This window comes from Brassica oleracea, chromosome C9 (assembly GCF_000695525.1).
Source record: "Brassica oleracea var. oleracea cultivar TO1000 chromosome C9, BOL, whole genome shotgun sequence".
Classification (NCBI taxonomy): Eukaryota; Viridiplantae; Streptophyta; class Magnoliopsida; order Brassicales; family Brassicaceae; genus Brassica; species Brassica oleracea.
Window position 1 is genome coordinate 46,300,380 of NC_027756.1, and position 23,020 is coordinate 46,323,399.

Below are 23,020 nucleotides of genomic sequence, written 5' to 3' on the forward strand. Positions count from 1 at the left end.
ACAAAAGAAAAAGGAAAGGATTTCATTGTTTATCGCCATGCATCTACACTTGGATGAGATCCTATACATTCACCAATTGTCAAGATTAGTCTAGAAGCAAAAATAAAAATAAGATATAAACTTACCACTGCTTTGAAACGAGTAATCTTCAGAATCAGTGTTGGAGCTGTAAACCGAATGTAAGCTCCATCATTGCCAAATTGTAAAACGGTTGTGTGACTTAGCAAAGTAAGAGCCAGAATGGCAGAGAGAGAGAGAAAGTTTTGACTTTTACCATATCACAATAGTTGGGAGCAGAGAATATTGTGATAAGTTGGTCATTGTGAGTAAACTCAAACCCTTCATCTTTCACCTCATGAGATCTTACGATCAAATCCAAATGATTATATGTGAGGAACTTCCGAGTTACGTCTTCCCCAAATTTAATTCCACAACCTCTTTTGCTTGGGGCCCTTCCAAGAGCGGTCTGGGGATTGGACCAGAGAAGCTCACACATCAAACCTATAAACCGGTTCAAGCAAATATAAAGAATATCTTTGATTACTATATACCAAGACTCTCTCTCTCTCTCTCTCCACGACTTTAGATGCTCTGGAGAGTGTTTTGGTGGTGGTTCTTGCTGCTCCGGTTGGTGATAGAGACTAACCGGACAATTATCATACATATTTGGATTCATGTGATTATATGGGTATCCTTCAATAATCACTGTCATATTATTACTTTATTAGTAAAAATGTGATAACTAATGAAACTGAACCAATTAATAAAATAATTTATTATCGAATGTCAATCAGCACTGTAAAATAATTTCGTAAGATAGAGGAGTAGATGTATTAACATTTTAGATATAGCAATATGACTTAGATATAAAAAAATACATTATGACAAAATTAGTACACAATTAATAAAATTAGCATTAACTAAAAATAAAATGACTAAATTACTCCAAACTCAAGCATTTACCTTAATCCAATTTTTACTAGGTCTAATCTTTACATTATAAATCCCCAGTCTTGATCTAGTGATTAAGACTAGAGATATAATGTAAAACGGAGAATATTTTCTGGTAAATCTATTATTTTTATATTTCTTGGATGATTTTGACTCACGTAATATTGATCAATCTCAAAACCTCTCTCACTTACATTCACTCTCTCAATCTCATTCGTACTATCACTCTCACAATATGTTAAGGAATAAAATATTCTCTAGTTAATTAAAAAAATATAATAAGTTAAGATTGTTTATAGAATTTCTTGTTAACAAATATATATTTAAATAATAATAAGGAGAATATTTGGGGAGTAGCTTACTCCCAAATATTTAATTAAATTTTTTTATTATAAATATTTAAATATTAAATACATGATATTAAGAAAAAGGATGTTCCGTGAGTTGATTACAATTGATTTTTGATAAGACAAATCACACTATAAATATTTTAATATTAAATATAGATTATAAAGAAAGAATAAATCTAGGAAATATATTGAAACAATTTTTTGATTGACAAATCTCACTATATATATATGTGTGTGTATCTTATCAAAAATCTCACTAAGACTAGAATCGCCTGTGAATAATTTATCAAACACTTTGTTGTGGTTCCCTTTGTAACTTCAAGCATTTTGTAAATTGTGAAAACATGGTTTGTTGTATTTGTTGATGCTGTTACCAGAGATCTGCTTTAAATTTCAGGATTCAATAGATTTTGATCCGCGCTTTGAATAAAAACACATTAAATATTTTGTTATGAATGTTATAATAAGAAAACATGCTCATTTAACCCGCTCCGTTAAGGAATTACCCTCAATATAAATTTTGCTTCATTTTGACCTGTTTCATTTAGGTTCATCCCAATTATCTCCGTCAATTTAGTAACCATCTCGTATCTTGTAAATATGTTTGTATATTAAATTTTAAAAGCTATAACATAACTTGTCTTAACAGATTCTGAAAGCTATAAAGTTTGACCACTATAATGAAAACTCTACTCTATAAAAAAAATCCTACAATATAAAAATAACCTAATGTAACATGATATAGATATGAAAACTTGTTATAACAACTTTAAATAGTTTAAAAATTAATATTGTTAGATATGAAAACTGAAACATTAATGGGTTTACCATTAAGGATTCCTGTGTAAATCTTTAAAAACTAAACCACAGGAAGATATTAAGACGTAAAAGAAACTTATTCTACTAATAATAAATCTATCATTTTTTTAAATATATATACACTCATTATAAATATCTAATTTACTAAAAGAAATTAACTATCTAAAAGAGAAAATTATTAAGAATATTGACAATTAAGTTCGTATTTACTATCAACTAGATGACGGTCCGCACACTTGTGCGGACTAATATATATCCAAGTAATTTAAATTTTAACATAATTTTAAATTTTAATCTAATTTATTTAATTAATTTCAAATATTAAATTAAGCAGAAGATATAATTTACTTTATTTGTAACAACTTAACATAGATAATGGTTTGATACTTACAAAATCGTTCATTTATTCTATCACCAAACAACACATGTAAAAGTATCATCATCATAATAATATAATAAAATTTTATTAATACCGTAAATAACATAAAAGATAAATCTACAAAACCTATGAAATCAATCCCTTCTTCATCAAAAATCTAATTGCATTTATATGAATTTCCTTTTATTAGAGTTCATAGTGACACCTATTAACAAAATCTACAATGATACTATCACCAAACCACACATGTAAAACTATCATCATCATAATATTATAATAAATTTTTATTAATATTGTAAAACAACATAAAATATAAATCTATAAAACCTATGAAATCAATCCCTTATTCATCAAATATCTAATTACATCTTATATGAATTTCTTTTTATCGGAGTTCATAGTGACACCTTAACAAAATCTACAATGATTAAAAGCATATTTGTATTTAACTAAAAATTTATAAACTAAAAGTAATAATTATATATGTTTAATAAAAACTGGTTTTTTTAAATAAAAAAGTTTTAACGGCTAAATATTGTATTCTTTGTACTCATATTTTTGATTGTTAAGATAATGATGATATAAAATAGAAGCAAACATCCTTTAAAATAATTAATACAAACATTAAACTATTTTATATAACTAAAGTAAACACAAGATGAAAAACTATAAAATTACTGCTAAAATTTACTAATATTCGTTAATAAAAATTATCCCTAAATATAATGTGAATATTTATTAAATAATTACTAAAACTGTTTTAATACTAACAATTTAAAAATTATTTATCAAAAATAATGACTCAACCTAAATCATGAAATATGACAAATAAGTTTTTAAAAATAATAAAGCATAAAATATAAGCAAAATATCCTAAAATCATAGAGAACATAATAAGTAAACAAAACTAAAATTATCACCTAAAATTATTTATTACAAATAAAAAAAATTATCAATTGAAATTATTAAGAATATGAAAAATAAATAAATAATTTAAATTGTGGAGAATATGACAACTAAAAAAAATTAAAATTATTAAAACATAAAAATAAGTAAATTTCCTAAAATTGTGGAAAATAAGACAAATAAACAATAAACAATGACAAATAATCAAAATTACCTAAAATCATGGAGAAGATGACAAGTAAGCAAAATCACTTCTCAAATAATAGTATAGATATTTTGTAAAATATTTTTGCTATTAAATACAAATATATATATTCCATAAATATAGGTACACTTCTGATTTATCTTAAAATTGAAATAGTTAGTCTTTCATAATCACCCACTATTCTCTCACCGGGTCATAATCTACTTATTCCATCACGCCATAATATATTTAGTAGACATATCAATTAGAGATGAAGTCCGCAGCCCGAACCCGTTCAATCTTAAAAATTATTGGATTTGGGTTTAGTTTTATAAACCCAAAAAATTGGACTTTCAGACTAAACTTATTTGGGCTTTGGATTTTTTAGGCCTAGAACTGTTTGGTCTAGGACCGACCTAAAAACCCAAAATTTTATATTTTATCTTAAATATTATCGCTATTTGCAATCAAAACTATTATTAGTATAGACATAATATTTTAATATTTAATCCAAACTCTAATAAAATAAATTTAAAAGTTGTTAATGCATTTTATTGTTTGATCGTTACAAGTGTTTCATTTTAAATTTTGCAAATATACATTCTTCTTTCATGTACAACATGTTTTTTATTTCAAACTACAAAATATGAAACGTTTGACCATGTTTATTATAAATTTTATCTTCTTATATGGTTAGTTTTAATTTATAGTTGATTATTTAAATCTTATTAAATTTATTTTGTTTATAATATGTTTTTAAAGTTTACGAATAAAATAAAACATTTTTGATAAAAAAGAAAAGTTTAAACTCTTTATATTTTAAAACAAAAAAAAATGAAACTATTTTTTAATAGAAATTCACTTGTATTAAAATGATAGAAGTGACAATGACAAATTATTTTTTGAAATACCCAAAAAAATCTGAATCGCCTTATAGCCCTATAAAGGCCGAGCCGACCTTTGAATTTTTAGGCACAAAATGTTTTGGGGCCGGACTCAAATATTTACGGATTTAGCGGGTTTGGACCGGACCGGACCACCTCTAATATTTAGTATTAACGTTTTGATATATAAATATATGTTATATCAAATTAAGGCATTTTAGAGTTTTATCACCAAAAAATCGTTAGTTTATAAAATCAATCATTGACCATCATTCCATATAAATATCTTACCAAATTAAAGTCACCGAATTTAAATTAAATTGTAATAAATATTAGTTTGTTAAGCTGAAGAATAATATTGTAGTTGTATTAATTATAGTATATAATTTTTTTATAAAAAAAAATCACCAAGAAGCAAGTTGAATCAAATTTCATAATTATGTTTTAATAGTATTGATTTTTTATAAAGACATTGTTGATACATATAATTTTTACAGTAATATGATAAAAAAAATATAATATATAAATGCTAAGACTTTCTTATTTACGTTATAAAATATGAGTTTAAATATTCATCAGGCAGTTTGCAAACTAGCTGCACCAGTAGTGCCTGAACCTATGCTCATTGTCTTGGCCTTATCTCCCTCTACTGCTTGATCATATGAGGACAGCTCGAACTGGTTCATGTTCCGAACAAAGACAGTGAAAGCATGGAAATGCTCAGGTGAGAAGAAAACTGCTCCCATTCTCTGGTAAGTAAACAGATCAACTCCAACACTCTCATCCTTCAGATTCTCAACGATCCTCTCAAACCCACCAGGGACTGAGGCAGCCGAGTTTTGCCCTGAAACAACCACTCCTTGTCTCTTGCATGATGTCTTGATGTGTGCAAGTAATGACTCGGGGCTCGAGAGAGAGGCCGGTGATTGATGCTCGTCTGATAGATCCATCCCAGGGATAATCATCTTACAAGAGTTCTTAGCAAAGATCTCCGCGATAGCCTCGTACCTGTCATGACCACCAGAGCTGTAGAAACCAGCTGTTAGCTCAGAAGGCTGAGACCTTAGCTTGTTCCATTGGTGCAAGAGAGGTAACTTCCCACATAGAGACACTCCAGAGCCCTTAAATGCTGATGAAGCAACAGAGAGGACTCTGTCTGCATGGGAGGTGAGAAGAGACGAGTACCAAGTCAAGAAGAAATCACCATACTGAGACTCCCAGGACCCGCCGTCTGAGAAGAAAGGAGTTGAATGAGGCTGTTGATCGTAAGCAGGAGCGTCGTGTGGGCCACCGAGTCCCCAAAGAGGGTTTCCTGTGGACTCAGCGTAGTGTTTGAGCGCGGATAGCATGTGTTTGTCGTAACACTGGAACTCTCCTGCCCCAGAGACCTTTGTCTCATGTTGATGAGAAGGATATCTCAGCTCACCGTCTGGTCCTAAACCTAATGTGATTCCCTGTAAAACAAATAAGCTAAAACTCAATAAATTAAACAAACAAGAGTAGACAGATTGAGAATATAAGTACAAAACAAAGACTATTATAATACCGTGATGGTGTTGCCCATGTAATCTGAGAAAGCAGACTTGAAGCTCTCACAGAAGCTTCCATAAACCTCCATAGGAGTCTTCCCATCAAGAACAGGAACATCATCAACCGCAAAGGACAAGCAATCTTTGTACTGTTTCCCATATCTGTCTGTGAAGTAGATCCCTTGTTCAGCTTCACCTATCTTTGCCACCCAGTCAGGGAGACTTATCTCTGGATGTTTTGATCCATGGAAGGAGAGTGAGGCGTGAAGCTTGAGTCCGACCTTCTTAACAATCTCGGCAACAGCTAAGTAGCCTGACCATTCGTACTTTCCTGGAGCTTCTTTCTCAACAACACCCCAGAAGATTGGTAACTCGATTCCCTCAACGCCGAGTAGCTTCAAGGCTTTGAGGCCAGCGGTGATGGCTTTCAAGTGGTTCACGTTGTTGCAGTCGGATACTGTGTCTAGTGGAAGACCAACGAATAGTTTCACGCTCTCAAGCTACACAACAAAGAAAGAAAAAGGAAATAATGTTTACATATAATAATGAATCCTTTAAAGATGCAATCTCTTGCTATTGAAATCAAGTTCAGACCCGTTGGATTTGAATAAAGTCTGGAGCTTTATTGAAATTTGTATGAATTTGAAGAACCAATAGCAGAGAAGGTAGTTATTACCGATCTAGAGTTTGGAGTGGGTTTCAGGAAGGGAGCTTGGTCGGAGACGATGGCTTCGCATCTGACAGACCTCGGAGAAGAGCGGATCTTGATCTCCTTCCATTTCGAGCTTTGGTGGGTCAAGAAACTAACTCTGTTTCTCGAATCGCCGGAGATATTTTGGGACCCGAGTCTGAACCCGAGCTCTCTGTACGTTAATTCTGCTCTGTAGATCTTCTTCGTTTGAGGATTTCCAATCACTGAAACTTCCATTTTAGACAAAGAGAAGATTGATACGGAAATCGAAAAATCAAAGAAGATGATGAAAAGCGAGAAAAAAGGTTGCAACTTTATCCGAACAAAGTAAAATTGATTACGGAAAAATAAGAAACACAAGTGATTTGTGGATTGTCTTAAGGATTTTGTGTTTGGTTTATATAGACAGCGATGAGAAGAAAGGTTTGTGGATAAAACCGTGCCCTCCTGGACACTCCACGTGTCGTCACAGAAATCATCCCATACTTGAAGCCGCTTATAATTTTGATTTTTTTCTGCATTTAATGGGCAAATATTGAGATAGTTAAATGCGTCCACGGAAATTGAATTATTAATGGAAACATGTATATTTTTCTTCTGTCAACAGAGAACATATTATGGGGGGTAAGTATTTCTCGTGGTTTATATAGTTCGTTCCATGGAGGGAAAAAATGAGTGATACATAAGCAATACATCATAACAATGGACTACAATGTTTTAACTTTAAAACAATAACTCTTCCAAAAGTAGCATCGATCGAGGTATCTCTTTTAGCTTGAATTTTCCTTTCTAAATTGGTTTTGTGTTATTTGCTTTGATCCTTCTTAATTATCGTCTGACATGTTCTATGTCATGTTGGGTTAAGCAACAGTTAGAATATCGAGGCAACTGAATCTTATCCGAATTAACTGTATAACCCTATCATAGCTGGATTCAATGAACTATATCCAGAACCATTCTGGTCGGTGAATGTCCAATAATTCATTTGTTTTTTTCTTGTTTTTATTTGCTAAGATAATTCATTTGTTATTAAAAAAAAAATTTAGATGATTGCTTGGGCATAGTACTATGATGACTTTGCCTTTGCCTTTGCCTACGAATACAATATATTTTTTTTAGCTAAGGAACAATCAATTACATGCATCATTGGAGAAAAACACAATCATATCATATGCATGGTTATAGAAACATTGACGTTAGGTTAAAAACGAGTAACAGTAAGCAAGTGGATTATTTGTACCGCGAGGAGAACGTGGTAATGTGAAAATGCCACGTCAATTCAAGTTGTCAATGACGAGGGTATGATTTTTTTAACGAATATTTTTTCACTCGTTGTGACTTGCTAACGTACGGGCTCAGACAAATTGTCACGTGTTGCAATATAGGAGGTTCAAAATATAGATGCTGAGTCAGGTCCATGCAACAATGTTTCCTCAAATTCTGTAGCATTATCAGCTCTTAGTTTTTCTATAACTTTAACTTCTACGTATAGTAGTTTTTTATTTTCTTTAGTTTTGCGGTTTATAGTTCGTTACTTCGTTTCACTATAGTGTAGATGTAGACTGGAGAGCTTGATTCTCGAAGACTTAAAGACGAACTGCTTATTACAATTTTAATAACTTTTTCTCATCATTTGAAAAATGCAAAAAAGAACGTGTCGTGGCCCTTTACGTATCACCATTAGACAGACCTAAACACAGGAAGTTGGCCTTTGGGGACAGATGAAAAGTTTTTGATCTTTGGGGCGTGTTGGGTGGATTATAGGTCTACTCTGAGTTTGAAACATTTGGAACCAAGTATCAATTTCTTCCCACTTGCCACTTGCCACTTGCCACTTGACGATGCGTATACGACTAGCCTTTTCTGAACCTTTGCTTTATAATTATCATAACTAATTTCATCAAAAGTATCTAAAACTGATTTGTTTAATCAAATAATTAATGTCCAACTATAACACGTTAACATTTTAGAAACAAATCTACGTAGGTTTCGTGACGCATCAATTGATTGTTATACTTTCAGTTTGAACTTTTCACTTCTCAATATGTACTTTCAGTTTGTAAAGTTATATGCAATCTTATATAATCTTTAGTTGAAAGATCATATGATTTTTCCAGATTTGAACATATGTACAACATTTCCAATTTATTTCCTGCAGGGCGTGAATCATTGGGTCAAATGGTATTTTAGATATCTCAATCCAAGCCCAAGACTTAAATAATCAAGCCCAAATTCCACACCTAAGTCGCATTCACGGCCGAAACTATTTAAAAGACTATATAACACGATCATCCTGTTGAACGTCGGAACCTACTTTGATGATATTTAAAGGATCCATATTTGTTGATCAAAAAAAAAAAGGATCCATATTTAAACATTTCTTCAGAAATTAAACAATTGTTCCGTCTACCACCGAAACTTGACAATCAGTAGTCAATTTAGCCAAGAAAATATAAAATTTGCTTTATAACCAAAAGTGTCAATTTTAAGAAAAAAAAAAATCATAGAACATATATATCGAAGACCAAGAGTTTAATCATCATTTTCAAACATAATTACTTGATCAAGTAAATTTCATATATTGCAAAACATTAAAAAAACATCATGTTGTCTAGTAATATACATTGACAAGAGGATTAACACACATTAAGTCTACGGACCATCAAAATAGGTAAACATATTAAAACATAGGTTTATACATATTTAATACACGAAGTTGGCGTAAACAAGTCCAACAAAAACCATTTTAAAAAGCATAGTACCAATCAAAAACTCATTAAAGACAGACCCTTCTCATCTAACAATTCATCTACTATCCTCACCATTCTCAATTCACCATCTGACCTTATATCATCTGGTCTTAAGGACACAAGAAGAATGGGTGGGATGTGCATGTCTGCGGCTTGTGGTGGTGGGGGTGACGACAGTAGTTCGAGTTTACTAACACATCTCCTCATCATGCTAGTCGTCTGTCTCTCTCTCATGGCCGTCTGCACCTCCAACGAACGCCGTACTGCCGTTCGTGTTGTTCGGTGCCGTTGACCAACCTTCAACAAGTATACCATCTATATATCAGATCACAAGCACAGAAAGATTTCTTCTTTTATACATACATGTATGTGTGGCTCTTGATTAGTGATCACTACTAATGAATAAGTTGTTTTGAGTAAATTGTTTTTAACTTCTCTCTTCTTTTATCAAAATTACTGGATCAGAAAGTCAACCATACAACAAACTATTGGGGTTAAATTAAAAAGAAAGTAAAAAATAAGGGCTTTTTTGAAAATTAACTTGTTTATGTGTTTGAGGATGAAGAAGAAGATCAAAGGAGAGTTATCCAGTGGATACAACCAATGGCTCTCACATCGTCTCTCTGAATAACTTCCCTTCACTTTCTCGCACTTTCTCATCGAAGCAGCATTGTACATAACCTCTAAAGGATGGCACTTTCTTCTCCCTTCAACGTCTTCGCTTCCTATTCCTACACACCCAAACCCAAAACCTTCCTCAGAGATTCCAAACTCCTCTCACGATCTCAGCAATTAAACTCATTCCCTCTCGCTTCCAACTCAAATCTCAGGCTGACAAGATCAAGACCCGAACCAGTTTCATCTCTTGGAACCTCAGAGATCGATACATCGTCTTCTTCTTCTTCTTCCTCCTCCACCTTCAGGAACAAAATCCCCAGCGAGGTTAACATTCTAGTCGTCGGCTCCACCGGGTACATAGGCAGATTCGTGGTTCAAGAGCTCGTCAAAAGAGGCTTCAACGTGATCGCCGTGGCCAGAGAGAAGAGCGGCGTCAGAGGCAAAAACGACAAAGAAGCGACTTTAAAACAGCTCCAAGGCGCTAACGTCTGTTTCTCAGACGTCACCGATCTAGCTTCCCTCGAGCGATCCGTGGAGACTCTAGGCCTAGGTATCGACGTCGTCGTCTCCTGCCTCGCTAGCCGCAACGGAGGCATCAAAGACTCGTGGAAGATCGACTACGAAGCTACCAAGAACAGTCTCCTCGCCGGCAAAAAGTTCGGCGCGAAACACTTCGTCCTCCTCTCCGCCATCTGCGTGCAGAAGCCTCTCCTGGAGTTTCAACGAGCCAAGCTCAAGTTCGAAGCAGAGCTTATGGAGCTTCAAGACTCCACCTTTACGTACAGCATCGTGAGACCGACGGCGTTCTTCAAGAGCTTAGGCGGACAGGTGGACATCGTCAAAGACGGGAAGCCTTACGTGATGTTCGGAGACGGGAAGCTCTGCGCTTGCAAACCCATCAGCGAGGAGGATTTAGCTTCGTTCATAGCGGACTGTGTCTTGGAAGAGAGCAAGATCAATAAGGTTCTGCCCATCGGTGGGCCTGGGAAGGCGCTGACGCCTTTGGAGCAAGGAGAGATTCTGTTTAGGATACTTGGGAGAGAGCCTAAGTTTCTGAAAGTTCCTATTGAGATTATGGACTTTGTGATTGGGGTGCTTGATGGTGTGGCGAAGGTGTTTCCTAGTGTTGCGGAGGCTGCTGAGTTTGGGAAGATTGGGAGGTACTATGCTGCGGAGAGTATGTTGATTCTTGATCCGGAGACTGGGGAGTATAGTGAGGAGAAGACTCCGAGCTATGGGAAGGATACGCTTGAGGACTTCTTTGAGAAGGTTGTTAGAGAAGGGATGGCTGGTCAGGAGCTTGGTGAACAGTTCTTCTAGTGGGGAGAAGTTTTTATGCTAATGAGTTTGAGCTGTGTTGAGTGTTGTTAGCTGTTGAGATTATAAAGTCTGTGAATCTGAGAGATTTGTTGATCCAAGTAACAGTTATAAAACATCATATATCACAGGTAATTTTCCTGGATCAAGAATATGTATATTATACATTATCCTGGCTTTCTCACACGCAAATATAAATGGTAGGTAATAAACATATAATCATATAAGGACAACAACAAAAAGAATCATGAAGATGACAAATGTGAGTCTTTGCTTTTGAGACCAATAATAATCATATTGATCAACAATCTTTGTTTTGCAACAAGAAGTTCTTGGTTGCTTTTCTGGTGGCGGCAATAAGTGATAAAGATGTTTGGTTTGGTCACTGAGGAAGAACAGGAGGTCCAACGGCTCTGGTGTTGTAAGATCTACAATGTCCACATTTCTGACCGATTATATGGAAGTTTACTTCTGTTGTGTCGTTACAGTCGTTGCACAGTATCCAAACCTACTCAAATTCCGCAGTCTTGTCAGTTTAACTTTAAAATGCTCCTGGTTTTGATTGAGCTTCGTGTTAGGGAGAAAAAGATAAAATTATTTACCTTCTTGTCGCGGTAATCTGAAGGCATAGAAGTAGCTTCAATCTAAGAAAACCAATGAGTAAAGATTGATATGTTTCAGTCTGAGATATGCTTTAGTCAACAATGTATTTTAAACTAACCTCTTCATCCATTCTCTGCCATGTTTTGGACATATCAATCACTGACCTCGAGCAAATCGGACAACAAAATCTACGCAGAAAATATCTCACAAGTTCAAGAACTAACACAATCAACCATAAGGTTTTAAATAGTGATGATTAGAATTAAAAGTGTAGATTACTTGTCACGCTTGAGCATCTCATGATAGCATTCAAAGTGCATTGTGTGTCCGCATTTCATCACTGTTGTGTCTTTAAGAGAGTCAAAGAGATACTGCAACAGGAACAAAGTATCTTCATTACTCACTAGCACACAATTTGCTAAAACAACCATATGTTTTGCTGAAAAGTCAAAAGCCTTAAACAAACATACAGTACCTCGTAACAAATGGGACAGTGATGCCGCATTGAATCCTCAACGCAGCGATGGTTGTTGCGCAGGCCAATCGCATAACAAGATCCTGAAAGCAAGAAAGAAACATATAATAACTTCATGAGCCAATCAACACTTGATTGTCTTTGGCTGAGGCAGAAAAAGGAAAAGCTTGCTGCTTTGAAGTTTACCACACTTCTTGCAATGGAAGAAGTTCTCACGCCCACCAACTCTGCAACACACAAAGACATCACACAGCTTTTAACGAATCACGCCTTACGAGCCAGGAACATAAACTATATTGCATTGTATGAAGAAGAAAGATTCTAACCTGCAAATTCCACAGTCATCACAATGGAACTGTTCCTTTGCAGTCTGAATCAGGACAACACATGAGCTAATGATCAGAATCAAATACCTCCAAGGAAGACAGATTCAAACATATGTACAAGAAATAAACTTTCTTTACATTGTCATCATAGAACTTGCAGATATCGCAAAAGTATTCTCCCATGTTGACACCACAGTTGGTGCAAACTTGAGCTACCTGTATAAAACAACATTGAAACAAAACCCAAAATGTCACACGCGAGCTATACTGATAAGCGTGTGATCATCATAACTCATAAGAATGACGAGAGAGTTACCGGCTGCTCTGTATCGCAAACGGAGCAAATCACCTGGAAAAAAAACCCCAAAATTAGAAGAAAAAAAACACGAACTTGTTGAGATCACATAATTCAACTAAGAGGATGTTGTCGTACTTGTTTAACATCTTGACGAACAAGCTCGTGACGGTCATAGATATTGCGCAATGTGCTCTGAACACCCAAATAGATTAGAAAAAGGATTGTTCAATTTACGGTTAGGACATAACAGGGAACTAATTTTAAAACTGTAATAAAGATGGGTGAGGATTGAGAGAATATACAGTGCTCTCGTTGTGACAATGGCGACAAGGGAAGACTTCGTTGCAACATGGAGCTCTGATTTGGCATCTCCTATTGTAATGGTCGCACCTATTACACATGGAATCAGAAACGATCTACATGGATCAGATACGGTTTCATGGATCGAGACAGATCTACTATGGTTTCGAGCAGACAAACAAAAGGACGAAGCGATTGGGTTCAGATGCTAAAAACTGACGAATACCCATGAATCAGATGTGGAAAAAGGTAGAAACTTTATGATTTAGAGCTTCAAATTAAAATCTTCGTGGACCAACGAAGATGAAGACACACAAACAAGGAAACATTGATCTGATGAAGCAGACACAAATAGAAACAGAGGAGATGTTTTTACCCGAAAGCCATTACGCCAAAATGAAGACGATCATTGGGTGAGGCTTCCATGAGAACAGGAGGGGACAAAGCCGACAGAGAGAGAAAGAGATAGAGATAGATGGCTATAAGGTAGGTAACTCTCTCTCTCTCTCTCTCTCTCTCTATCTATCTATCTATATATTATGCGAAGAACAAGTGGATTTGGATTTGGATTGGGATTGAATGGGCTTTTGAATCCGATGGTTTTTATCGGAATCGCAAGGCCAGGAATGCAAAAAAGAGACCCCACCACGGTCTTGTTTTTATCGAAGAAGATGAACACACAGTTCTTCAATCTTCCTATTTTTGATGAAATGAAAGAGAGAAAGAAATAAAGCCTTTGGATCTTTTCGCTTTATTTTCTTTTTCTCTCTCTCTCCTTGTGAATCTTGTTATAAGCCTGGTAGCTTTAAAGAAGAGAATGATTTAATGGAGAGAGATAAGGTGGAGAAGGTGGAGAAGGTGGTGAAGGAGATGGATGACGTGGATCCAACCGCAACGCAACAGAGAGCGCGCCTATTTATTGACCAATCACATTTCTACATCGGTTATATAACAGACAATTTTCTATTTATTTCCCAGTGCTTTTCTAATATAAAATACATGTATTTTCTTTGTAAATTGTGTAATATTAGCAGAATGATAGTAAATGACCTATTTGTTTACAAATTGGAGTTTTTGGAAGACTAAAGTTGGTGATTACAATTTCTATACATGTTTCCAAAAAATAATTTTATTTAATATCCGATTTGTATAATATTTTAGCCAATATTAATAAGATTTTTTAAAATACAATAATAAGACACCTGATACTTATTCATAGACAACTAGGTGTTTTTCTATTATAGATTTTACTATTTTCTTACTAATATTTTAATATAGATTTGATATATATTAAATCAATTTGTATAAAACTAATAAAAATGATATAAAATTATATAATTATCAAAATTTTAGCCTAAACAATATTTATAAATTTTGTAGATATATAAGAAACTAATGATCTTACGATTAGATATTTAATTTTTTTTTAAAATGTAGAAATTTGTGAAAGCTTTAGTAATACAAATTGTATAATTATATAAAAATAATAATATTTCGAAATTTGAAATGTTATATATGAATATATTTATTTTATAGATGATGTATGAGCTATTAACATATTTAAAAAAGTTTACCAAAAAGAAATACAATGTTAAATGTAATATATGAATTATTATCATATTCTAATAAGTTTGTCAAAGTTATAAATCAACATTAAATAAAATTATTCATGTCATATTTTTTCTGGAAATCATGTCATCAATTTCAGTAGTCATGTCATATTTGTTTTGTGAAATTGATCGTAGAGAATATATGTGGCAAAATCACTTCGCAGACATAGATATAGTGCGGGGGATTTTTAGGCTTTTGCGAATACAAAAGAGTATATGATTGATCATTTTTTTGGCAATGGCGAGAGTTGCATCTTGCAATAAAAAAAAAGGGTCAAGTCGTTGCTTGAGTCAGTTACATTGCCCCCACCAAACCCATTGGACCACGTGGTGGTACCACGAGCTTGTCCATCTTAATATATCACTATTTCTAAAAACGGAAATAACTTATAGAGATAAAATATACTCGAATTGCGGGGATTTCTAAATCAACACCTTTTGATATGCTTCATTTCAAAATTACACAAAAATTAATTGCATTTTAATAAATTCCTGTCTAGTGTGTTTCGAGCTTTATACTGGAGAAAAAACAATTTAACAGGTTCAAATATCTCCGGTATAACAAGATTACAAACAGCTTTAGTTTTAAAATCATGGGCTAAACTTAAAAAAGACTATAAATAACGTGGGATGTGGATAATGTTAGTAAAAGGCTACAATATATTCGTTTCGTGTACATCTTACCATCATACATGCAGGCCACTTGACATTCAGATCTCCATCCCTTTTCTTTAATATATACTTACAAAGTTACAAAATCTTGGAAAATGCTTCTGTACATGAAGCTTATAATACTATTAGCTTTCAACCAATTAAAACAAGAGAAAAGCGACCAAAATAGCACTAGATCAATTTTTTGTTCCCAAACTAGCATTCAAAGCCAAAAGTCACAAAAATAGCATTCAAGGGGTGAGGTTTAGGGTTTAGAGTTTAGGGTTTAGGGTTTAGAGTTTAGGTTTAGGGTTTAGAGTTGAGAAGTGAGGTTTTTGGGATAAGATTTCAAATTTTGAAAAATAAAAAAATTTAAATTTTTCAAAAGATAAAATGCTATTTTGGTCATTTTAGTTTTTAAGTGCTATTTTTGTGATATAAACTTAGAAATGTGCTATTTTGAAGATTTGCCTTTAAAACAATCCAAGGTGAGTAATAATATACGTCAAATACTTTGCTGTTAAAAAATTAACACGTATGTGAAATAAAATGCAATTTTTTTTAATGAGATCATTAGCTACAGGCCAGAGACGGTCAAAATATGAATTATTGTACTATATTAGCCTTCTCAAAACTAAGTTTCTATTCCATAATTAGAAGCAGTTGGTGCAGTTTCCTCAACCTAATTAAGCAACGGTGGTGTTGACATTTACGTGCTTTGATAAATCAATTTATCTTGGTTTGGTTGCTGTCATAATCTTAGCCCCTTCTAGGCCAACACACATTTGAGGTAATTTGTGTCAAAGACCTTTTGTTTTGTTTTTTATTGTGTTAGATCTAAATTAAAAAATACCAACAACAACGAAATCATTGATAAAAAGGAATATACTTTCACAACCAGAGTTGTTTACAACCAGAACTGTCAATTCGTAAATCAGCCAAAGCATGCAGATAAGATAACGCATTCATCGCTTCGGAGCTCAAAAAGCAGTGAACACTGAACATAATATTACATATAACACATAAATTCACTATCTAGAGAAATTGGATATCCATCCATACACATTTTATATTTACATAGTTGTGTCCAATATCCATGAGATAATGGATTCCTATTTACAACGCCTTGATTATTATCTGTACACTATCTTACACGACCGCAAAGAATCAAAGAACCTTCTTCTTCCTCCACCTCTGAATTTCCCAACCTCTCATTTTCAAGCAAGCACTCTTGCTCAACACTCTCATCAACCAGCTCCTAAATACTGGAGACTCCGGTTGTGGATAGAGTTTTCGTTTCAGTTACCTCCGGGGAAGGATCTATCCGGGACAGGAATATGTTGCCCTTTGAATCTCTTCTGCTGTAACTCTCTACTTCACGACCCATCACTATGCTGCATTGTCTCCATGTCTCACACATCATCTCTACCCCAAAGTAGGTTAAATGGTCGGATATGCTACTTCCCATTACCGATCTGAAACAACAAAAGCGAACAAGTTATACTATATTTCATGTTAAAACTGTCCTCTAACCAAGTGAAAACATGACACAAAAGTCATGTTGTATATATTCCAGTAAAAAGGTTATGTAACATAAGCCATGTCATCGCTCGGGTTGAGCTTTGTAGTCAATAATGATCTTATGTTTCGACTATTGCGGACCACCAAGATTATAATAGTTAGTTACCTGCAGCATGTAGGATCTTCACCGGTGTTGTCACAAACTTTCTCAATACCAAAACGAACAATTTTCAAAACACTGAGATCTCTCACCCACACCTGCAACCCGAAACACACTATTACCAAATGTTTGGATAAAGATCTCAAAGCTGTTACTCTGATGAACATCAAAGGTAGACAGAAGACACTGAGAACAACTAAATAAAAAAAAATAAAAGGCTCTGTTTACCTCTGTTGGGAAGTGGTGGTATGTTTTCTGAGGGAAAAGATAAAAGAAAGGAGGCAGATGAGGAACGATATCTCGGTCATGCGTGATCCGGAAGGTGTTAGGCACAAGCAAACTGTAATAAGATGCAAAAGCCGCATTCCCAATACGAGGTTGCCCAAATGTCATGACCTGTACGTTTTCGTATCCTTCATTTACCTGCGATTTACACCCCAAAAGAAGTCATTAACAACTTCACAGGACATGACAATAAGATATAACGAAATTTAGTTGAAGTCAAGGATGATTACAACTAGGTCTAGACCACAAAAGGCAGCCATGGCTCCTCCCATTGAATGACCAGTCACCATGATCTTGATGTTCTCTCCATAGAAGTTCTTCGCTCGTTTTACTGCATCCAAAACTGCAGGCCGTACCGTTGTATTGTGATAAGCACTATAGAAGCCATGGTGAACCTGCCAATGTAGAACAACACTAAATAACTCCACCTTACTAAATGGTAATCTAGATGACAAAAGCTTGCTTGTTAAAGCTTACCATTGCATCTGGCATATCAGGGTAATTTAGATCGAGCTGTTTCCAGAACAAATCTGAGACCCAGTTTTGTATGCTGCACATGTTTTGAGTTAATTAAGCATTAACCAAGTTTAGGTAAAAGGAATAGCTTCTAGACTACAATGATACCTGTGTTCTTGAGTTCCCCGAAATGCAATGACGATAGCATTCAAATCCTTTGCTACCCCAACATATCCCTGTTGTCACAAGTTAAAAGAGCTGATATCAATTACTTGTTCAATGAAAGAACATCATATCCTCATACAGCTTAAGATATCATGGCAGACCTGTAGGCAGTGCTCAATGTCAACTATTATCTCTATTACTTGGAAACCCTGCACCATCCTCAAAGAACGTTAGAATATCCGATCTTACAGCTACTAGATTTATGCATACCGTGGCTTAAAAAAACACATGTGATACCTTAGTCAAACCATTGCATCTTTCACATGTCCAAGTGAAGAGTTCTGTCAAATCAGACATATAGACCTGCATACATAAACAAACTTGATTCATCCATACTGGTGCACTTTATCAGCATAAACTCTCTTCTACAGTAGTGCTAATAACGATAAATGAAGTCGCAAGTGTTACACATTCCTTTCTCATCTAGCAGAACAATAGAGATAAATGGCATTCAAAGTTGCTAAAGGCCTTTTTGATTAGTGTTAGTAATTGCGCTATCAACTTACCGCAGAAGTATACTCAACAAGTGTTAAGGCAAGTGTATGGTTGTAAACAGGTGAATCATCATCAGTCTTCCACTTGAGAACTGCAACTAAAAGAGAGAAGGTTACACCACAAAGTCACAATTTTTGCAGTCTTAATTTCATTTGTCTCATTTATCAAGTACATAAATAAAAATGTCCCCTTTAATGAACAACCCCTTCACTAGCTTATTATCTTAGTTAGGAAAGACACAAAGAGAGAACTGAAAAATGAAGTAGCCTATAAAGGAAACATACAGATACAAATAATCATTATTACCTCTTCCGCGTGAAAAGAAAAGAAGACAAGCAAATATTGCCAGCAAGAACACCCATCTCTTTTGTTCCATTTCCTGCAACATAATGACAATAATACACAACCCACATCAATCTATGGTTCGTTCATCAACGGCAAAATTGAGCTAATCAAAGGAGGATTTTGAAGCTAAATTATAAGGGGAAAACAGTTAAAGCTTATGAAACGAGCTAATCGAGGATTATTAGAGTAAAAGGCCCCAAGAGAACTCACCAACCAGACAAAAACTGAGGTTCAAAGCAAAGCGAAAGAAGCACGAATGGATATAAATACGGACAGTAGTGATCGGGGATTAAATCCTCTCCTCCTCGGCTGAGAATAATTGCGATTGCGATTCGCGAATGAAGAAACGCCTCTGAAAATACGAATATTCGTTTGTTTTTTTCTAATTTTAAATCTGATTTCCAGTTTCGTCCTTTATACGCAAAAGGGGAAAGAGGCGACGCGTGTTAGATATCATCAAGAGTCAAGGGTATTATCGGAACTACGTGGTCGATGATGATTTTTTTTCAGTTTTGATTGCGTCTTTATTTGGCAGTTAGGAGTTAGGACTGAGATCTGCTAAAACACTCTTTCTCATCTAGCGGGTTTGCTATTTCTTGCATTCTGTCCATAAATTTGTAAGTGATAAACACCAAAACTATACAGTTTATCAGCCAAATGTCAATCAATATCCCATATACATTATTACATATTTGGATCCAATTACAATGTGAACATGGATTTAAACCTACGACTTAATTAAAAATTACAACTATACATTGTTACATGCTATTCACCCTACGACTTTTAATTTACAAAAGTCTTTTGTTATTATCTACACACTTTCTTTCTAGACCCCACAAAGAAACAGCGACCCATTCTTCTTTCTCCACATATGAGTCTCCCAAAACCTTCCCTTTCAAACTTTGCTTGACAAAGACTCTATCCCACCGACACCTCTAGACTTTAAAGATTACCATTTTCGAGTAGAGCTTCTGTTTCGTTAACAGTCGTGGAAGGAAGTGTCCGTGACATTACTAGGTTACCCTTTGAATCTTTCCTGCTGAATCTATCCATCTCGTGGCTCATCACTATTGTGCATTGTCTCCACGTCTCACACCTTAGATCTATCCCAAAGTACTTTAAATGGTCAGAGATGCTATTCCCCACCACCGATCTGAAACAACAAGGATCAACAATTATTATACTGGGATCATCCGCATTAAAAATGTCTGGTGACTCAGCTAGAACATGAAACATAAGCCATCTTGTAACGTTTCCTGACCAACAATAGTCATCGATCCGGTTTGATGGGTAGTTAATAAAAATCCTAAGTTTCTACTCGCGCAATGGAACTATATCAGCAAACTGTTTAGAGGGATTGCTCGTTACCTGCTGCATGTAGGATCCTCACCAGTGTTGTCACAAACTTTCTCCACACTAGCAAGAACTAGACTCGAAAAACCGAGATCTCTCACCCACACCTGCAAACCGAAACACACCATCGGTTCTTCCAGACAGTCAATAAACCAGACTGAGAAATTATATTCTGAGACATTTAAAAAACGCTTGCCTAGTCCAGATTTTTTGCACAAAGTAGATTAATACTAAAACTGTTATTCTGATGAACACCTAGTGGACTGAGAAAACGACGTTACCTCTGTTGGGAAGTGGTGGTATGTTTTCTGAGGGAAAATATGATAGAAAGGAGGTAGATGAGGAACCATATCATGCTCATGCGTGATCCTGAAGGTGTTAGGCACAAGCAAACTGTAATAAGATGCAAAAGCCGCATTCCCAACACGAGGTTGCCCAAATGTCATCACCTGTACGTTTTCTTCTCCTTCATTTACCTGTGATTGACATTCCAAATCAAAGTCAATGAACAACTTCAAAAGCTTTAACAATAAGATATATAAAAATTTGGTTAAGAGTTAAGTTTGATTACAACTAGGTCTAGTCCACAAAAGGCAGCCATGGCTCCTCCCATTGAATGACCAGTCACAATGATGTTGATGTTCGCACCATAGGATATCTTCGCTCGTTGTACTGCACCCAAAACTGCGGGCCGTAGAGTTGTATTGTGATAAGCACTATAAAAGCCATGGTGCACCTGCCAACGTAGACAAGTATTAAAAAATTCCACCTTACTACATGACAATCTTGACGACAAAACTCGCCATTTAAGCGTACCATTGCATCTGGCATGTCAGGGTAATTTAGATCGAGCTGTTTCCAGAACAAATCGGAGACCCAATTTTGTATGCTGCACAAATGTTTAGCTGATTAAGCAATCAACCACGTTTAGGTAAATGTGTATCTTATTAGATTACAAATGACAGAGAATAATACCTGTGTTCTTGAGTTCCCCGGAATGCAATAATAATAGCATTCAAATCCTTTGCCACACCAACATATGCCTGTTGTTACAAGTAACACCTTACTGATATTAATAACTGTTCAACTAAAGACATTGTGTCCGGGTGTAGCTTATGATGTCACGACAGACCTGTAGGCAATGCTCAACGTCAAATATTATCTCTATTACTTCGAAACCCTGCACCATCCAAAAGCACGTCAGAATTCACGACTGGAGCTATAAGTTTTTTACATACTGTGGCTTCAACCAGTGATCTGCCTCAACAAAGGCTATACCTTTGTCAAACCATTGCATCTCTCACACGTCCAGTTGAATAGTTCTGTCAAATCAGACACATAGACCTGCATACATAAACAAACTTGATTCATCAGCTTACTCTCTTTCCCCTAGTAGTACTATTAACAGTTTCGAGTCTTTGACAACTATAAATGAAAACACGAGGACAAGTGCTACGCATCCATAGTAGCTTACCGCAGAAGCATACTCCACAAGTGTTAGAGTGAGAGTATGGTTGTACACATGTTGACCATCATCGCTCTTCAACTTGAGAACTGCAATTAGAAGAAAGAAGTCACCATAAATTCACTTGTTTCATTCTTAACTCTCATTTATAGCCTCACAGCTCATATATCAAGTACACAAGATTGCCGTATCAAAAGGCTTTGAAATCATTAATTTTTTATCTTCATGGTCCCTTATGCATCTGATGCTTAATGCTTTATATATTGATTTGTTCCACTTGAAATAAAAAAAGTCATCACAGAACATGTAATTAACTATCATTACACCTAAGATTCAAAGCTTATTATCTTAACTAGACTCAAAGGGAGAACCCACAACTTAAATTCCCAGAAAGGAAACAGACAGAGAATCATTACAGAAGTTTCATTACCACCTCTTCCACTTGTAAATGCCAGAAGAACAGCGAAAATTGCCAGCAAGAATAGCCATCTCTTTTGTCCCATGTTCTGCAAGAAGGTCCACATTCACAAATTCAAAATCACGGAAAATTGAGCTAAATCATAGCAAGTTAGGAAGCAAATAATCACAACAGCTTACCTTGTATAAAGAGATTTTAGTAACCCAATCCAGGAATCTCAGAACCCGAAAAAAAATAGTATCAAAGCAAGCGATCGGTCGATGATCGGAGACTATCTCCGGCTATAAAATTAGCGGCGACTTATATAGGAGGAGCGTGATTGATATGCGATGACGACTCTCGCGAAGGAGAAGGTGAAGGAGGAAGAAACGTCGAAGCGATACGATCATACGAACCATTTTTTTAATTTAAATTCCACTTTCATCCTTTATACGCAAAGATGTCGGAGAGAAGCGTCTTGGCCTCTTACCAAGGGTATTATCGGAATTTCAGATGTAGCTTGTGTCATAGATTCGAGTTCTGAGCTGTCGTTTGCGTGATTCGGCGGGATAAATGGATAAGGCAGTTAAATTACGTAGCAGAGTTTGACCTAATGTCGAGCCCATGGGCCTTCTTGGCCCATTAGTGTAAACTAAAGTCCAAAGCGGGATTCT

General features: G+C 35.2%; 5 protein-coding genes across 7 annotated transcripts; 1 reads left to right on the forward strand and 4 right to left on the reverse strand.

Moving 5' to 3' along the window:
- Window positions 1–4,994: 4,994 nt before the first annotated feature.
- On the reverse strand, window positions 4,995–7,071 carry LOC106318911 (inactive beta-amylase 9). The gene is made up of 3 exons (XM_013757072.1): window positions 6,679–7,071; window positions 6,020–6,502; window positions 4,995–5,927 (listed from the first exon to the last, which is right to left on the reverse strand). The coding sequence occupies exons 1-3, from the start codon at window positions 6,928–6,930 to the stop codon at window positions 5,049–5,051; spliced, it is 1,614 nt and encodes a 537-aa protein (XP_013612526.1). The 5' UTR covers window positions 6,931–7,071; the 3' UTR covers window positions 4,995–5,048.
- A 2,936-nt stretch (window positions 7,072–10,007) lies between these two features.
- LOC106318279 (divinyl chlorophyllide a 8-vinyl-reductase, chloroplastic) lies at window positions 10,008–11,527 on the forward strand. The gene has a single exon (XM_013756184.1). It carries the CDS (start codon window positions 10,134–10,136, stop codon window positions 11,379–11,381), a length of 1,248 nt encoding a protein of 415 aa, XP_013611638.1. The 5' UTR covers window positions 10,008–10,133; the 3' UTR covers window positions 11,382–11,527.
- Window positions 11,504–14,196, reverse strand: LOC106318280 (RING finger and CHY zinc finger domain-containing protein 1). Its single transcript, XM_013756185.1, has 12 exons — window positions 13,757–14,196; window positions 13,383–13,470; window positions 13,216–13,272; window positions 13,099–13,131; window positions 12,921–12,998; window positions 12,783–12,826; window positions 12,643–12,683; window positions 12,457–12,539; window positions 12,261–12,352; window positions 12,100–12,169; window positions 11,981–12,022; window positions 11,504–11,886 (listed from the first exon to the last, which is right to left on the reverse strand). The coding sequence occupies exons 1-12, from the start codon at window positions 13,804–13,806 to the stop codon at window positions 11,761–11,763; spliced, it is 804 nt and encodes a 267-aa protein (XP_013611639.1). The 5' UTR covers window positions 13,807–14,196; the 3' UTR covers window positions 11,504–11,760.
- Window positions 14,197–16,632: 2,436 nt separating this feature from the next.
- Window positions 16,633–19,525, reverse strand: LOC106319091 (probable feruloyl esterase A). Of its 2 annotated transcripts, none has more exons than XM_013757316.1 (11): window positions 19,339–19,525; window positions 19,090–19,162; window positions 18,795–18,874; window positions 18,526–18,591; window positions 18,390–18,437; window positions 18,232–18,299; window positions 18,085–18,157; window positions 17,838–18,002; window positions 17,551–17,745; window positions 17,329–17,420; window positions 16,633–17,116 (listed from the first exon to the last, which is right to left on the reverse strand). In XM_013757316.1, the coding sequence occupies exons 2-11, from the start codon at window positions 19,157–19,159 to the stop codon at window positions 16,900–16,902; spliced, it is 1,074 nt and encodes a 357-aa protein (XP_013612770.1). In that variant the 5' UTR covers window positions 19,160–19,162; window positions 19,339–19,525; the 3' UTR covers window positions 16,633–16,899. The 2 variants fall into 2 exon arrangements, with proteins under 2 accessions (XP_013612770.1, XP_013612768.1); XM_013757314.1 differs by having other exon boundaries at window positions 18,795–18,880.
- A 261-nt stretch (window positions 19,526–19,786) lies between these two features.
- On the reverse strand, window positions 19,787–22,779 carry LOC106319092 (probable feruloyl esterase A). 2 transcript variants are annotated; one of them, XM_013757318.1, is made up of 11 exons: window positions 22,547–22,779; window positions 22,383–22,455; window positions 21,959–22,038; window positions 21,763–21,828; window positions 21,617–21,664; window positions 21,460–21,527; window positions 21,301–21,373; window positions 21,056–21,220; window positions 20,766–20,960; window positions 20,500–20,591; window positions 19,787–20,284 (listed from the first exon to the last, which is right to left on the reverse strand). In XM_013757318.1, exons 2-11 carry the CDS (start codon window positions 22,450–22,452, stop codon window positions 20,074–20,076), a joined length of 1,068 nt encoding a protein of 355 aa, XP_013612772.1. In that variant the 5' UTR covers window positions 22,453–22,455; window positions 22,547–22,779; the 3' UTR covers window positions 19,787–20,073. The 2 variants fall into 2 exon arrangements, with proteins under 2 accessions (XP_013612772.1, XP_013612771.1); XM_013757317.1 differs by having other exon boundaries at window positions 22,380–22,455.
- Between the last annotated feature and the right edge of the window lie 241 nt (window positions 22,780–23,020).

What these genes read in the sequence shown, in the direction of transcription:
- LOC106318279 (XM_013756184.1), top strand. Translation starts at nt 10,134, where the DNA reads ATGGCACTTTCTTCTCCCTTCAACGTCTTCGCTTCCTATTCCTACACA.
- LOC106318280 (XM_013756185.1), bottom strand. Translation starts at nt 13,806, where the DNA reads ATGGAAGCCTCACCCAATGATCGTCTTCATTTTGGCGTAATGGCTTTC. An exon ending in ATTGTCACAACGAGAGCACT is followed by an intron (nt 13,273 to 13,382) that starts GTATATTCTCTC and finishes TTGGGTGTTCAG; the next exon opens with AGCACATTGCGCAATATCTA. An exon ending in ACTGTCCCATTTGTTACGAG is followed by an intron (nt 12,353 to 12,456) that starts GTACTGTATGTT and finishes TTCCTGTTGCAG; the next exon opens with TATCTCTTTGACTCTCTTAA.
- LOC106319092 (XM_013757317.1), bottom strand. Translation starts at nt 22,452, where the DNA reads ATGGGACAAAAGAGATGGCTATTCTTGCTGGCAATTTTCGCTGTTCTT. An exon ending in GATGCAATGGTTTGACAAAG is followed by an intron (nt 21,665 to 21,762) that starts GTATAGCCTTTG and finishes TGGATGGTGCAG; the next exon opens with GGTTTCGAAGTAATAGAGAT. An exon ending in TTTGTGGACTAGACCTAGTT is followed by an intron (nt 20,961 to 21,055) that starts GTAATCAAACTT and finishes TGTCAATCACAG; the next exon opens with GTAAATGAAGGAGAAGAAAA.
- LOC106318911 (XM_013757072.1), bottom strand. Translation starts at nt 6,930, where the DNA reads ATGGAAGTTTCAGTGATTGGAAATCCTCAAACGAAGAAGATCTACAGA. An exon ending in CCACTCCAAACTCTAGATCG is followed by an intron (nt 6,503 to 6,678) that starts GTAATAACTACC and finishes TTTGTTGTGTAG; the next exon opens with CTTGAGAGCGTGAAACTATT. An exon ending in ACATGGGCAACACCATCACG is followed by an intron (nt 5,928 to 6,019) that starts GTATTATAATAG and finishes TTTGTTTTACAG; the next exon opens with GGAATCACATTAGGTTTAGG.
- LOC106319091 (XM_013757314.1), bottom strand. Translation starts at nt 19,159, where the DNA reads ATGGAACAAAAGAGATGGGTGTTCTTGCTGGCAATATTTGCTTGTCTT. An exon ending in ACATTGAGCACTGCCTACAG is followed by an intron (nt 18,300 to 18,389) that starts GTCTGCCATGAT and finishes TTGTGACAACAG; the next exon opens with GGATATGTTGGGGTAGCAAA. An exon ending in ACCACCACTTCCCAACAGAG is followed by an intron (nt 17,421 to 17,550) that starts GTAAACAGAGCC and finishes TTCGGGTTGCAG; the next exon opens with GTGTGGGTGAGAGATCTCAG.